Source organism: Giraffa tippelskirchi, chromosome 14, assembly GCF_054371585.1.
Source record: "Giraffa tippelskirchi isolate mGirTip1 chromosome 14, T2T-mGirTip1v1.2.pri, whole genome shotgun sequence".
NCBI lineage: Eukaryota > Metazoa > Chordata > Mammalia > Artiodactyla > Giraffidae > Giraffa > Giraffa tippelskirchi.
Genome location: NC_137288.1, coordinates 72,069,258 through 72,083,611, shown reverse-complemented (window position 1 = coordinate 72,083,611; position 14,354 = coordinate 72,069,258). Strand labels below are relative to the sequence as shown.

Here is a 14,354-nt window from a genome sequence, read left to right as displayed (position 1 = left end):
TAAAATACTTCATGGCCTAAAGCACGTGCACACACATACACGCACACACTTATCACATGGCTTGTGCACACCTCAACCACATAAACGTGCTCCTATGATGAAAAATTGTTCGTGCTATTCAGTGTCTCCAAATAGGAGACATCTGTTCCTTTTTAGGAGCTCAGAATATATCCTAAGTCTATAACCAGAGTTTTTTTTCTTTATTAAGCATAAAATGAATAATCAGAAATGCTGAGACACAAATGAAAGAACGTCTTACTCTTTGCGTCAAAAAAAAAAATCGTTAGATGACGTTCCTTCTAGTGAACTGGTTTCATCCTGTGAGACTGCTCGGAGTCAGGAGGTGCAGAAAGTCTCTGCCACCAAGCTGCCGTCTTCATTGACAGAAACCACCTTCTTTTTCAGCACCTCAGCTTCCTTGCCGACCAAATGGGAAATCCTACTTGTCCTGCCAGCGTCATTCAATTCAAAGGAATCTCTGGTCATAGTAACAGCAGTGAGACTACATCTACACAGGGAATTATTACTACTCCACAGTGCTGTGGTGATGCTGCTGTTTAACCAGCAGCGTGGGGTGCAATGGTGCTCTTAGCTCTTTCAAACTCCTATCAAGCCTGGCTCAGTCTCGGAGTCTCATCAACACCTTGGTAAAAGGTACGACAGGTACTCTTAGACAGATGGGAACAAGTGAGGTGGCTATGTGACTGATGCTGTTCAGTCGCCTTGCGACCCCATGGACTGCAGCCTGCTGGGCTCCTCTGTCCACAGGATCCTCCAGGCAAGAACACTGGAGTGGGGGCCACGCCCTCTGCAGGGCATCTTCCCGACCCGGGGATGGAAGCCGGTCTCCCGCGTCTCCTGCAGGCAGACTCTTGACCCCTGAGCCACCTTCCCCACCCGCAGCCCAGGGCTTCTCACTCACTGTTTTGTTTTCCCCTCTGCCCACTCAGCAGTGTGGCCCAGTGGTGAGGGAGGATGGAGCAAGAACAGCAGAGACGTCTTCATTCCGAGGAAACCCAGTGAGGGTGCCGACATCCTGCACCGGTGACTCAGAGGAAACAGGTCTATGCGGACCTGAAGCCTGGGGTTACAGGCTCGGACCACGTACCTTGACTTCCGGGAGCTGCATAACCTCAGGGAAGACTTCGATGCAGTTGGAGTGGGCGGTTACTGTGTGCATGCGCCTGCAGTTCATGATGGTTGTCGGGATGGCCTTCAGTTTATTCCCGCTGAGGTCAATCTCCTCAAGTTCCTCCAGTTTTGCCATTTTACTAAAAAAAGAGAAAATCCAAAGTGGAGAGTCACAAAATAATTAGAAGGAAATTTAAAAAGAAAATACTAATAATAGATAATGAGAACCAAAGGGTAATTTAGTCTGAAGATTCTTTAAAGATGCACATATAATCATTTTAACCAATGATTTGTTAAATCATTTTTTCACTACTGTTTTTGAGGATCAAAGTATTTTAACACCTCCTTTCTTACTACAGGGGCTTCCCTGGTGGCTCAGACAGTAAAGAATCCACTTGCAATGCAGGAGACGCAAGAAACCCGAGTTCAATCACTGGGTCAGGAAGATTCCCCTGGAGTAGGAAATGGCAACCCGCTCCAGCATTCTGGCTTGGAGAATTCTAAGGACAGAGGAGCCTGGTGGGCTACAGTCCATGGGGTCGCAAAGAGTTGGACATGACTGAGAAACTAACACACACACTTTTCTTACTACAAAACAAAAAGTCTTAACTTCAACTCTTTAAATTGGCAACAAGAAGAAAAAAGGATGTCCTTTTCCTATTAAAACTGTGTGTGTCAATTAAGTTATCCTGACAACGATCACTTTGCTGTGTGGCTTAGTCTGAACTTCAGTGAAAATCCTACTCAAACGGATGAAAAGTTAGTGTTAATCCAGGATATGTGCTTTGAAAGAGCTTGGTGTGGGAGCAGGATTTCTTTGTATCTCACGGGCATGCAGAGGAGGAAAGGGAGCGGCTTATACGAAGTTACGCTTCCTCCCGAAACCCCACCCCCCCAAGTCCTCCGACATCATGTGTGATAACAAAGCGGCGGTGAGGAGGACAATGCTTACGGCCATCCGGATCACCTCGGGACCTTCTGTGTGAGTGGGTTAGTCACTCAGTCGTGTCTGACTCTTTGGGACTCCATGTGATTGTAGCCCATCAGGCTCCTCTGTCCATGGAATTCTCTAGGCAAGAATGCTGGAGTAGGTAGCCATTCCCTTCTCCAGGAGATCCTCCCCACCCAGGGATCGAACCCAGGTCTCCTGCACTGCACATGGATTCTTTACTGTCTGAGCCACCGAGAGATCTTCTGGCTGAGCCAAATTCAATCTGTACCCAAAGAAATTTCTCTCAACTTCTGCTAAATATCTACAAAGAAAGCACCTTTCTGACTTTACCTTGATAACACACCCTAATATAATTTCCCTGATAGCTCAGCTGGTAAAGAATCCGCCTGTCATGTGGGAGACCTGGGTTCAATCCCTGGGTTGAGAAGATCCCCTGGAGAAGGGAAAGGCTACCCACTCCAGTATTCTGGCCTGGAGAATTCCATGGACTGGACAGTCCATGGGGTTGCAAAGAGTCAGACACAACTGAATGACTTTCACTTTCAATATAATTTAACGTTTTTATTTAAGGATGTCTTTTATTGTTTAACCTTAACCTATAGTCTAGAATTAACATTAGTTATATTAATCAATAATTACAGTAACCAAATAAAGAAAAATTCCATAGTTAGGAGTTACTTATATTTTCTGTAAATCTAGAGGGAGAAAGCCACCCGCCCACCCCCCCCACAGTCCTACATGCATCTATCACTCCTCCGGCCCCTTTTCCACCACGGGTGATGCCGTAGTCTTAACAGGCACCAGTGAGCGCGATTCAAACCCATGATGTGAGTCATTTCGTTTACAGTTATTGGTATCTTACCTGCCTGCTGCAGTTTCACTTGTCACAATGAACCATCCAAACAATTTAGCAAGAAACCCTTTATTGCCCTTCTGTTATCTCTCAAAAATCAAGGTTACTTTATTTGATTATTTGAAGATATATACCAAAGATACAAGAACTAAGTTTTTATCTTATGAAATCGGATCTGTTAATATCATAAACATTCAACATGGTATTAGGATATGCTATAAACACCCCTGTATGTACAGACTGTGAAGTAATCCATCTATGAAAGCCTGAATTTGTCATCATATTTTGAAAAGAAATGGGAAAAAATCAATAAGGAACAAGCATGAAAAAAAGATTCAAAATATGGAAATCAGGCCCAAGGAAGAAAATGTTAAGGAAATTTCCATGCCTCAACATAGGATGAAGGTGGAAAAAAACCAAGCTTCTGTCTTTAGGGCGGTCCGCAGTGGCCGGGGTCACTGGCGAGAGCCCTCAGGGCCGGAGTGGACGACCATTCCTCCTGCCGGGCTTGGTCACCAACCGTCTCAAAGAGGGCGGTGAGCCCTTTCAGGGATGTTCTTCTTACAGGACTACAGTGTTTTCTTCTAAAAATACCATCTCATTCCATAGTAAAAGAAAAATACGTAACAATTAAAAAGAAAAAAGAAAGAAAAGCTTACACACTAACATCGAATGAGCGGGAGAAAACGAATAAATGTAAACGACAAACTAGAGCCACACTCGCAGTCAGTGCACATCTGGGCCGCCCTGTCTGAGTCAGGGCTTCAGCAGACTGCTGACCTCGACGGCCACACAGGGCGGCTGCGCCAACACGAGCTCAGTGCACATCTGGGCCGCCCTGTCTGAGTCAGGGCTTCAGCAGACTGCTGACCTCGACGGCCACACAGGGCGGCTGCGCCAACACGAGCTCAGTGCACATCTGGGCCGCCCTGTCTGAGTCAGGGCTTCAGCAGACTGCTGACCTCGACGGCCACACAGGGCGGCTGCGCCAACACGAGCTCAGTGCACATCTGGGCCGCCCTGTCTGAGTCAGGGCTTCAGCAGACTGCTGACCTCGACGGCCACACAGGGCGGCTGCGCCAACACGAGCTCAGTGCACATCTGGGCCGCCCTGTCTGAGTCAGGGCTTCAGCAGACTGCTGACCTCGACGGCCACAGAGGGTGGCTGCGCCAACACGAGCTCAGTGCACATCTGGGCCGCCCTGTCTGAGTCAGGGCTTCAGCAGACTGCTGACCTCGACGGCCACAGAGGGTGGCTGCTCCCATTCTCTGCTCTGGCCCACTGCTAAGCCGCAGTTAACAGCGGAGCACTACAGGGGTTGGTGCCTGCGTCTTTGCTGTGCGGTGTGAGCTAGAAGACCTGGCTGTTGAGTGGACGAACGCCAAGGACACAGGAGCAGAGCAAGTCCTGCAGGGCAGGCTCAGCGCGCAGACCCACTCACAGCGAGACCCAGACCACAGGCTCAGACAGACTGAGAAGTGGCATTTTCTGAGAGCCATCAATTATTTCCAATGTCACAGTATCTATGATCAAATAAGCCACTACTGCTTTTTATACCATAAACACAAACATAAAGCTATTAGCTAATTAAGAATCTTCTGGTTCCTAGTTAATGTTCTAATTCTCACTCGCCATACTATGTTAATTTTTTTTTAAAGTAATTTGACTGGTTAATAGGAAGCAAACGAAAAAATATACCTTGTAAATAACACGCTTTGTTTCAAAATCATAGGAACATTCTAGCAACTGGGTCCTTGGATACATTCATATTAGAAAAATAAACACATTCCTCTTTAGCAGAATGTTGATAATGGCTTATAGAAAAGAGGAATAAGCTTTACACTATTTGGAAAATAAACATTTTAGTTTTTGCCTTTCTATCTATGAACCCATTTTCAGAAATGCAATGAAGGATGCCACTCTGTAATTTTCTTTTACCTTGCAGGAAAACTTTGAAGTCGGTTGTAGGCCATGTGAAGAATCTTCAGATGGGGGTGTCCGGTTAATAAGGGCACACATTTATCTGTTAGGTTGTTATTTGTCAAATACAACTCCTGTAAGATGCTGTTGGTCTCCTCTGAAAGTGTGGCTGGAGGAAGGGTTTCCAGTTTGTTTGCAGATGCATTCAGGAATCTCAGGCTATGATAACAAAACACAACAAAATCATGCTGATAAGCCAGAGCTCCACTCCAGAATTCTCAACAAATCTAGAACTTTTCTGATGGATACCTGCCATATTAGAAACTGGGTTTAGAAACATGAATTTAAAGATAGGTTTTAGCTTTGGCAGGCATATAGATATATGACTCCACAATCTATACTGAACACAATAATTACCTAAATGTGCAAACTACAGAGAGATAGAGATCAATTTTTTTTGTTTGTTTTTTGGCCGCACTGTGTGGCCTGTAGGATCTTAGTTCCCTGATGGAACCCTTGCCCCTTGCAGTGGAAGCATGGAGTCCTAACCACTGGACTGCCAGGGAATTCCCCAGAAATAAATTTTCGTGGAAGTACAGAAGTAAAAAGAAGTCATATTTTATAGCTGGTGGGGAGTAGAAAGGAGAGTGATAAGGTAAAGTTAATATTCTGTCTTAAGAAAGAGAAACACAATTGCCTATTTTAAAATAAAAGAGTTTTCATAGCAATAAAACAATTAGAAGTTAGATCACACTACATCACTTAGTGACTAAGTCCTTTTCAGTATGCTGTCTAAACCATATTTTACTGACATATATTCACAACTGCAAGAGATCATTTGTTATGTAGTAAAATAATGGAATGCTATATAGTAGTGAAAATGAAGAACTACATGTATCAACAGGATGAATCTCAAAAATATGATACTAATAAGAGAATCTAGATAACAGGATACACTGCATGATTCCATAATTACAGAGTTCAAAATCAGGCAAAACTAATCTACAGTATTAAAAGTCAGGGAAGGGAGACAGTGTCTAGTAGGAGATGGCTTCCAATTTTTCCAGTATGATACCATTCTGGTTCTTAATCTGGGTGCTGGTCACATGAGTATGTTCACTTTGAGAAAATTTATCCAGTACTCTACTTGCAATAGAAGGCAATGGGTTACCCACTCCAGTATTCTTGCCTGGAGAACTCTACGGACAGAGAAGCCTGGCGGGCTACAGTCCATAGGGTTGCAAAGAATCGGACACAAGTGAGCAACTAACCCTTTCATACTTATGATATGGTCCCATTTCTGTATTTACATTATACTTTTAATAAAATTTACATTGAAACATACATATTAATATACGCTATCAGTAATCCAAATGATAGTGTGAACAACAGCTAAACTATGAAGAATGTTTTTATACCTGAGATAACTAAAACTGTCCAAAACTATAATCCTTCCTTAGTTACTGTGAAACACAGATTAATGCAAAATGCAAAGTTGGAGAACTGAAACAGAATCCTTGCTGGGATCAGGTTCCAAATCACTGAAAAGGGAAGAGAAGGGCGGAGCAGGAACCGGGCAGACAGACAACCCTGCTGCGTGCGGGTGATCTCCAGCATGGGCGCTCCATCGTGGGGCCGCAGTGACCGAGCAGAGACTGCCCAGCCCACAGGACCCACCTGCCACGGTTACCAAGGTCAAAGCTGCCTCGTTCCCCAACCCCTACCTGGAACTAACCACTCTGTTAATGAACTGACTTTCTCTCATTTCAAAACCATTCTGCATTCAGTTTGGGACTATTTTACCATACCTCAGTTAAAAAAGAATAAAATCTTCCTTAAAAAGAAAGACTCTGGAATACCAGGTACAGATATTTTTAATCTAGGATAAAAAGAAGGCTCTGTATTCAGGAGTCAGCACCAAGACTGTTGTTCCAAGCTTTCCATCCACTAATTCAATACTCTCTGATCTTGCAGCCCCCCCACACTTACTTACACACACACACACACACACAACTCCACGATGTAGCTAAGGAAAAGCAGCTTCCCCAAAATAGAACATTTTCCATTAAAGAAACACGTATTCCGTTGACATTTTCTTAAAAAAAAAAAAAAGGAAGTTAGAAAAGGGCTGTACAGACCATGAATAGTCATGGGAAATTACAGTCGTGTGTGCTACAGAGAAGAAAACAAAGGTCACTCATGCAGTTTCTGAAATGGTTTTGAACTAGGAAGGAAACCCATTCCAGCACCATAGTTTTTTAAAGCACTTTTACGACTCTCATTTTATCACCCGACTTAAATACCCTGTTAGGATTTCTCCAGTGTAGAATTAGAAAACATTAAAATGCATTGCCCTAACACATTTTGGAATAGGGCTAACTGAGAAACTGACAATCTCATGAAACACAACTGTCTAGGAAATATGCAGTTATAAACACATGAAAAGAAAAGAAATTAACTCATGAATATTTGCATTATTTTTAGGCCAGGAAAAAAAGGAAATTTGTTTCGAAAAAGGAAAAAAGATTGACTAGTGAATGCTCACCTAGAAAACTACTAAAGGAACTTTAAAAACTCCTTACAACACGAAAGTGATTTCCAGAAAGACCTGTCCACTCATCTTGTTGAAATTTGCCTGTATTGAAGCTTATACTCTCTGTGGGAGACTGAGGGGGGCGGATCCCACATCCTACCCCTCTAGGAAATAAAACTAAGCTGAAACTACATGGGCTGGTTTCGAAAGACTGAGTTTGAACTGAATAAAGCCTGATTGAATCATCTTGTTAGTTCACGGTCAAAGAGCAAACAACTGGGCTAAAAACATTTCTGATTATAATCGTCTCAGGGAAATTAAATTCAATACCCATCCTTCAAGAAATAAAACATACCTGTCACACAACCGCACATTTCAGCAGAAGGCAAATGAAGTTGGTTTAATCATCTGCGTGTTACATCCATCAGAGTTAGCAACTGCTTTAATTCTGTAAAATGTAACTGTTACTCCGGGTAACAGTTTTACTCAATAAACAGGGTGTAAAAACCTACCTTCTGCTTTCAAAACCTTCCAGAGAGTTAAATTCCTAAAGCACTGAGTTAGGTCTCAACTCCATATGGTATGGGAGAACGTCCTCAAGCTTCTCCCTTGTAGATTTTGGCAGTAACTGCATAAAAGACTTGTTTAACAGGCCATGAGACTTTGATCCATAGAATCCACTACCCAACCCTCTCATAAAGACCAGAGGAAAGCGCGCCATTGCCCTCCTTCGGTAAAGTGCTCTTGAGAGACCACAGCTCCTTCTTACTTCCTGTTTCATCTGACCCCCCACCATCCAGAGGTGCCCCCGTTCTATTTCACAGAAGACAGACTGAAGCTGAGAAAAGTCAAATTACTTGGCTGCTGTCAAACAGTAATTAGTGGCTGTGTGTGTGTGTGTGTGTGCGTGTGTGTGTGTGTGTGTGCATACACGTGCAGAAGTGGGCTCAGCCATATCCAACTCTGTGACCCATGGACTGCAGCCCACCAGGCTCCTCTGTCCATGGGATTCTCCAGGCAAGAGTACTGGAGTGGGCTGCCAGTCCCTTCTCCAGGGGATCTTCCCGACCCAGGGATCTTTGCTATCTTGAGCCACCAGGGAAGCTCCAAAAGACCGGTGTCTCTTTCGTCTCCTGCACTGGCAGGCAGGTTCTTTGACACTAGCCCACCTGGAAAGTTAGTGGCAGAGGCAGAAATAAACCCAGATCTCATTGATGTTAAAGACCCCACTATGTGAAAGGGGTAGTGTTCAGTCGCTCAGTCATGTATGACTCTGTGCGACCCCACAGGCTGTAGCCTGCCAGGCTCCTCTGTCCATGGGATTTGCCAGACATGCAGAGTGGAGTGGGTAGTCATTCCCTTCTCCAAGGGATCTTTCCGACCCAGAGATCTTTGCCATCTGAGCCACAAGGGAAACCCCAAGAAAGCCCACGATTACCTAATACAATACTCCAAAATTTAACTGACAGAAACAGTAATAATAAAACATTTTCCTGAGGATGTTTTCATGTCATCTTTCCCCAAACCCCAAAGGTCAAGCAGAGCGCCTGCTGGGCAGTGTGAGGACCACATGTGCCAGCACTTCAAACTCCATCCCTGAAATAACGGGACACACAGCACAGTGCTCAGACTTTTTCTCGGCAGAGTGTGACGCTGTAGAGAAAGGACGCTCACACAGGACTCCTGCCCTGAAGCATCTGAGAGTTGCCCACAACGGCAGGCGGGCAAATCCACTTCCTGGTTCTGGAGCAATCCCTCTGTTCTTCCCTGGCACATTCTGTCCGTCTGTTCTGGCTCCTCTAGTGTTTTCTGTTTTGCTTTTGTTTTTTTTTTAGTAATTCCCAGCACACCCTTAAATTTTACAGCCAAATTCTGTCCTTGAAACAAAGCATAGGATTGGTGCCACAACAGATCTACGTATTTGCAGGCAGACCAAGTATTCTGCATTCGAATTATTTTTTATGCAGATAGGTTCTTCGACTTGTGGTTTATTAACAATGCAAAAGCTTAAGACCCTAAGCACAGTGAAATCCTTCAACTTTTATACAACTCCCTGATTTCTGGCCCTCAAAATTCTTAAAAGGAATCAAACAAAATGCTCTGAATTATTTCTGATGTGTCTATACAACACAATGCTTTTAACAACTTTATCTATCTTCAAAAGACTGACAGCTCTTAAAGCAGGGACTTTCAAACTTTTCATTAGTGGCAACCAAGAGTACAACATGCATTTTACATGACCACCTAGTGAAGATGCAAAATACACACATATAAACAAAGCAAGTTTCTTGCAACAGTATTTAACCTTACGCTGTTTTACACTGATATTTTCTATCCCATTTTTTAAGTGCTGGTAGAAATCCACTAAATTACTACATCCCCACTTATCAGTTTGAAAAAAGGATGCCTATTATTCATTGTACAGCAACACTACTTAATAGTGAGACTGCATGGGAAGAGAAAGTACCTACATACAGCCTAACAGAATGCACACGTTATTATTTGGCAAGGTCTGAAAACGTGCCTGGCTTGGGCAATAAAGATCACAAGCCTATGGAGCAAAGGAACAAAGGTCATACAGACGGAAGACCTGCTGAACAAGAACTCAAAAAGGATTAACTTTAAAAATTAAGCGTAATTATACTAAGAATTAACAATGAGGCAACACTGTAAGCTTATCTGCAGCCCTTATCCTGATTCAGTAGGTTACCCCACTCATGTCCTCTCTCTGGTCCAGAATCCAATCGAGGATTGCACACTCCATTTCCTTATCGTACCTCATACGTCTCCTCCAATCAGTGTAATTTGTTTCAAATGACCTTGACACTTTAAAAAAGTACAATTATTTTGTGGAATGTCTCTCAATTTAGATTTGTTTGATGTTTTATTATCATTAGAATAACGTAATGCACTTCTAGCAAAAACACACAAAAATGATGTTGTGCTCGCATTCTGGAAGATCTGTGATTCTCAACTTTACCTTCCAGATATTCTTATTAATTAAGGTTTCAAACGGAGGAGGGCATGGCAATCCACTCCAGTATTCTTGCCTGGAGACTCCCCTTGGACCGAGGCACCTGGCGGGCTACAGGAGTCCACGCATCCAGAGTTGGACGGGACTGAATGACTAAACACAGCACACAGGTCTTCAACACTCGGAACAGAGTTAGGGATTCTGATGACTGGCCAAGTTGAGCCAGTAGAAATGAGAAAATGGCCAGAAAAGTGCATGTTTAGTAGGTAATCTAAGAGATCCTGAACACCCCTTGATAAACACTATTTTATTTCACTATGGCTATCAAAACATCAGAACTTCACAAGATAGCTCTCTTCCCTTAGGAAAAATAATACAGACAATCTAGCTCTTCAAAATGTCAGAAATTTTCTACCTTTGCCAAAAGGCACCAGTCGTCATGGTCAACTGATCACACTTTCCCAAATCTTCTATTCCCTTTTGGTCCCTTGGATATTTACACACATTCTATCTGAGTCACTAACACTTATGGTCTGTAATGTGACTAATGCTCTGGGGATATTTTAATAATTACCACGTATTTCATTTGTACATATACTCTCTCCTGCTTCCCATCTCCTGGAAATACCTTGTTTTGGTCCAACTAGGGGAAAAAAACAGACCCTAATCTCCACTTACAACAGCAATCTATAACTCTCCTATAAAGGGCCCACTGTGGCTTTGTTAATTAGACTTATCTCATCAGAAGCAGTTCTCTGGCCATGATATAAGAGTGCAAATGCAAAATGGCCCAGGAGTCAGCCACTGCCAAGCTCTCAGGAGGGATGGAAGGATGGCAGCCCCTCACCCACCCACTCCGGTGACCCACGGGGAGTGTCTACTCCCACTCCCGCCCATCTGCTGAAGAACACCGATTATCTGAAACTCTTTTGGAAGTTTCCATCAAGAAAATTCTGAACTCTAGGTAAGATGGGAGGACTAGGCCAGTTAAGATCCAGATTAGAATATTTGCCAGTTTCCCTCACAGAACCAAGTCCTGTCTTGATCACAAGATACAAAATCACAGTCCATTTATTGGCAAATATGGTCCAACATACTTCATATCTGTTTATAGTTATTGAGCTGCCAGTCAAAAGACACAACATTCAAAGAAAAACATGGAGAGTAAACTCATAAACTTAAAATTGCTGATTCAAGTCATAAGAATTTTAATACAATCGGTCTGAAGGTGCTCTGGAGCCACAGCCTTTGAGCGGGTGTGCCCTCAAAACGTGCTCTGCAACGGGGGGGCCCACAGCCCAGAGAAGCCGTGCTCTGCAGCCAAGAGCAGCCTCCGCCCCCAAACCAGGGAAGAGCCCCCGCAGCAGCGGAGACCCAGCACGGCCGAAAAATAACCAAACAAGAGTGTGGGGGAAAAATCTGGTCTCAAGTTTTCAGAGGAAGCCAAAGATATCACTAGAAGTCATCTAATTTAGATTCCTCTCTCTTCTCCAGTTAACTGCTACCGGGTCAAGCAGATTGCAAAACACACCATTCCAAAGCTATAATATCTTACAGGCAATATTATGCAATTAAAACCATGATACTGTGTTTTAGCAGCAAGATTCAGAGCTAAAGAAATCTCCCTAAAAAGAGAGTTCAACCTTTTGCTGTGTCCAACAACACATGTTTTTCTGACCTCTCATGAAGCTTCCAAGCACAAGCTCTATTTAGAGAACTAAACCGTTTTTAACTTATGAAGACTTATATTCAGGCCTTTTCCTCAGTTACAAAACCACAGAACTGGTAACAATAATTTATTACCAGAAAAAAAGAAAAAAAAAGTGAACATCCACATCTATTCTTAAAGATCCGCACTGGGAAGCACACTGAACGGAAGGAGGATTGCAGCAGTCTCACCGCTGCCTGGAGCCAAGCTCTGCATCATACGACAGAATGCCCTTCTTCACATCAGGAGCCTACAGGAAAACCAACCCTATCATCCACGTTCTTCTTTTCCCTCTAGCCCCACATTGTATTAGTTTATTGTGCAGCTATTTTAAACTCAGCATTAGACGGTAAGCACCTTGAGGATTAGTCATTTTTCAACTTCCTGTAGCATCCAACCCAGTGACATAAACTTACCAGGTCAGTAAGACACCGGCCATCCTGAACCAAGTAAATTAAAACAAATCACAGCTGAACCCACCTGCAAGGAGCTTGTGACGACTGTCTCCTAAACAGAAAATTAACAAGGAAACACAAACTTTAAATGATACAATAGACAAATTAGATTTAATTGATATTTACAGGAGTTTCCACCCCAAAACAATCAATTTTACCTTTTTCTCAAGTGCACATGGAACTTTCTCCAGGATAGATCACATCCTGGGCCATAAATCTAGCCTTGGTAAATTCAAAAAAATTGAAATCATCCCAGCCATCTTCTCTGACCACAATGCAGTAAGATTAGACCTCAATTACAGGAAAAAAACTATTAAAAGTTCCAACATATGGAGGCTAAACAACACGCTTCTGAATAACCAACAAATCACAGAAGAAATCAAAAAAGAAATAAAATTATGCATAGAAACGAATGAAAATGAAAACACAACAACCCAAAACCTATGGGACACTGTAAAAGCAATACTAAGGGGAAGGTTCATAGCAATACAGGCGTACCTCAAGAAACAAGAAAAAAATCAAATAAATCAACTAACTCTACACCTAAAGCAACTAGAGAAGGAAGAAATGAAAAACCCCAGGGTCAGTAGAAGGAAAGAAATCTTAAAAATTAGGGCAGAAATAAATGCAAAAGAAACAAAAGAGACCATAGCAAAAATCAACAAAACTAAAAGCTGGTTTTTTGAGAAGATAAACAAAATTGATAAGCCATTAGCCAGACTCATCAAGAAACAAAGGGAGAAGAATCAGATCAACAAAATTAGAAATGAAAATGGAGAGATCACAACAGACTCCACAGAAATACAAAGGATCATAAGAGACTACTACCAACAGCTATATGCCAATAAAATGGACAACTTGGAAGAAATGGACAAATTCTTAGAAAAGTATAACTTTCCAAAACTGAACCAGGAAGAAATAGAAGATCTTAACAGACCCATCACAAGCACGGAAATCGAAACTGTAATCAGAAATCTTCCAGCAAACAAAAGCCCAGGACCAGACGGCTTCACAGCGGAATTCTACCAAAAATTTAGAGAAGAGCTAACACCTATCCTACTCAAACTCTTCCAGAAAATTGCAGAAGATGGTAAACTTCCAAACTCATTCTATGAGGCCACCATCACCCTAATTCCAAAACCAGACAAAGATGTCACAAAAAAGGAAAACTACAGGCCAATATCACTGATGAACATAGATGCAAAAATCCTTAATAAAATTCTAGCAAACAGAATCCAACATCATATTAAAAAGATCATACATCATGACCAAGTGGGCTTTATCCCAGGAATGCAAGGTTTTTTTAACATCCGCAAATCAATCAATGTAATACACCACATTAACAAATTGAAAGAAAAAAACCATATGGTTATCTCAATAGATGCAGAAAAAGCCTTTGACAAAATTCAGCATCCATTTATGATTAAAACCCTCCAGAAAGCAGGAATAGAAGGAACATATCTCAACATAATAAAAGCTATATATGACAAACCCACAGCAAACATTATCCTCAATGGTGAAAAATTGAAAGCATTTCCCCTAAAGTCAGGAACAAGGCAAGGATGCCCACTTTCACCACTACTATTCAACGTAGTTTTGGAAGTTTTGGCCACAGCAATCAGAGCTGAAAAAGAAATAAAAGGAATACAGATAGGAAAAGAAGAAGTAAAACTCTCACTGTTTGCAGATGACATGATCCTCTACATAGAAAACCCTAAAGACTCTACTAGAAAATTACTAGAGTTGATCAATGAATATAGTAAAGTTGCAGGATATAAAATTAACACACAGAAATCCCTTGCATTCCTATACTCCAATATTGAGAAA

At 42.4% G+C, this 14,354-nt stretch overlaps 1 protein-coding gene across 2 annotated transcripts in view; it reads right to left on the bottom strand.

The window, feature by feature from the left end:
• Nucleotides 1-14,354, bottom strand: part of PHLPP1 (PH domain and leucine rich repeat protein phosphatase 1) — a 257,597-nt gene that overhangs the window by 56,379 nt on the left and 186,864 nt on the right. For both annotated transcript variants that reach the window (XM_081562281.1, XM_081562280.1), the window contains exons 11-12: nt 4,876-5,076; nt 1,109-1,271 (exon numbers count right to left, since the gene is read on the bottom strand). In XM_081562281.1, coding sequence (XP_081418407.1) covers nt 1,109-1,271; nt 4,876-5,076 — 364 coding nt within the window. The remainder of the gene's footprint in view (nt 1-1,108; nt 1,272-4,875; nt 5,077-14,354) is intronic.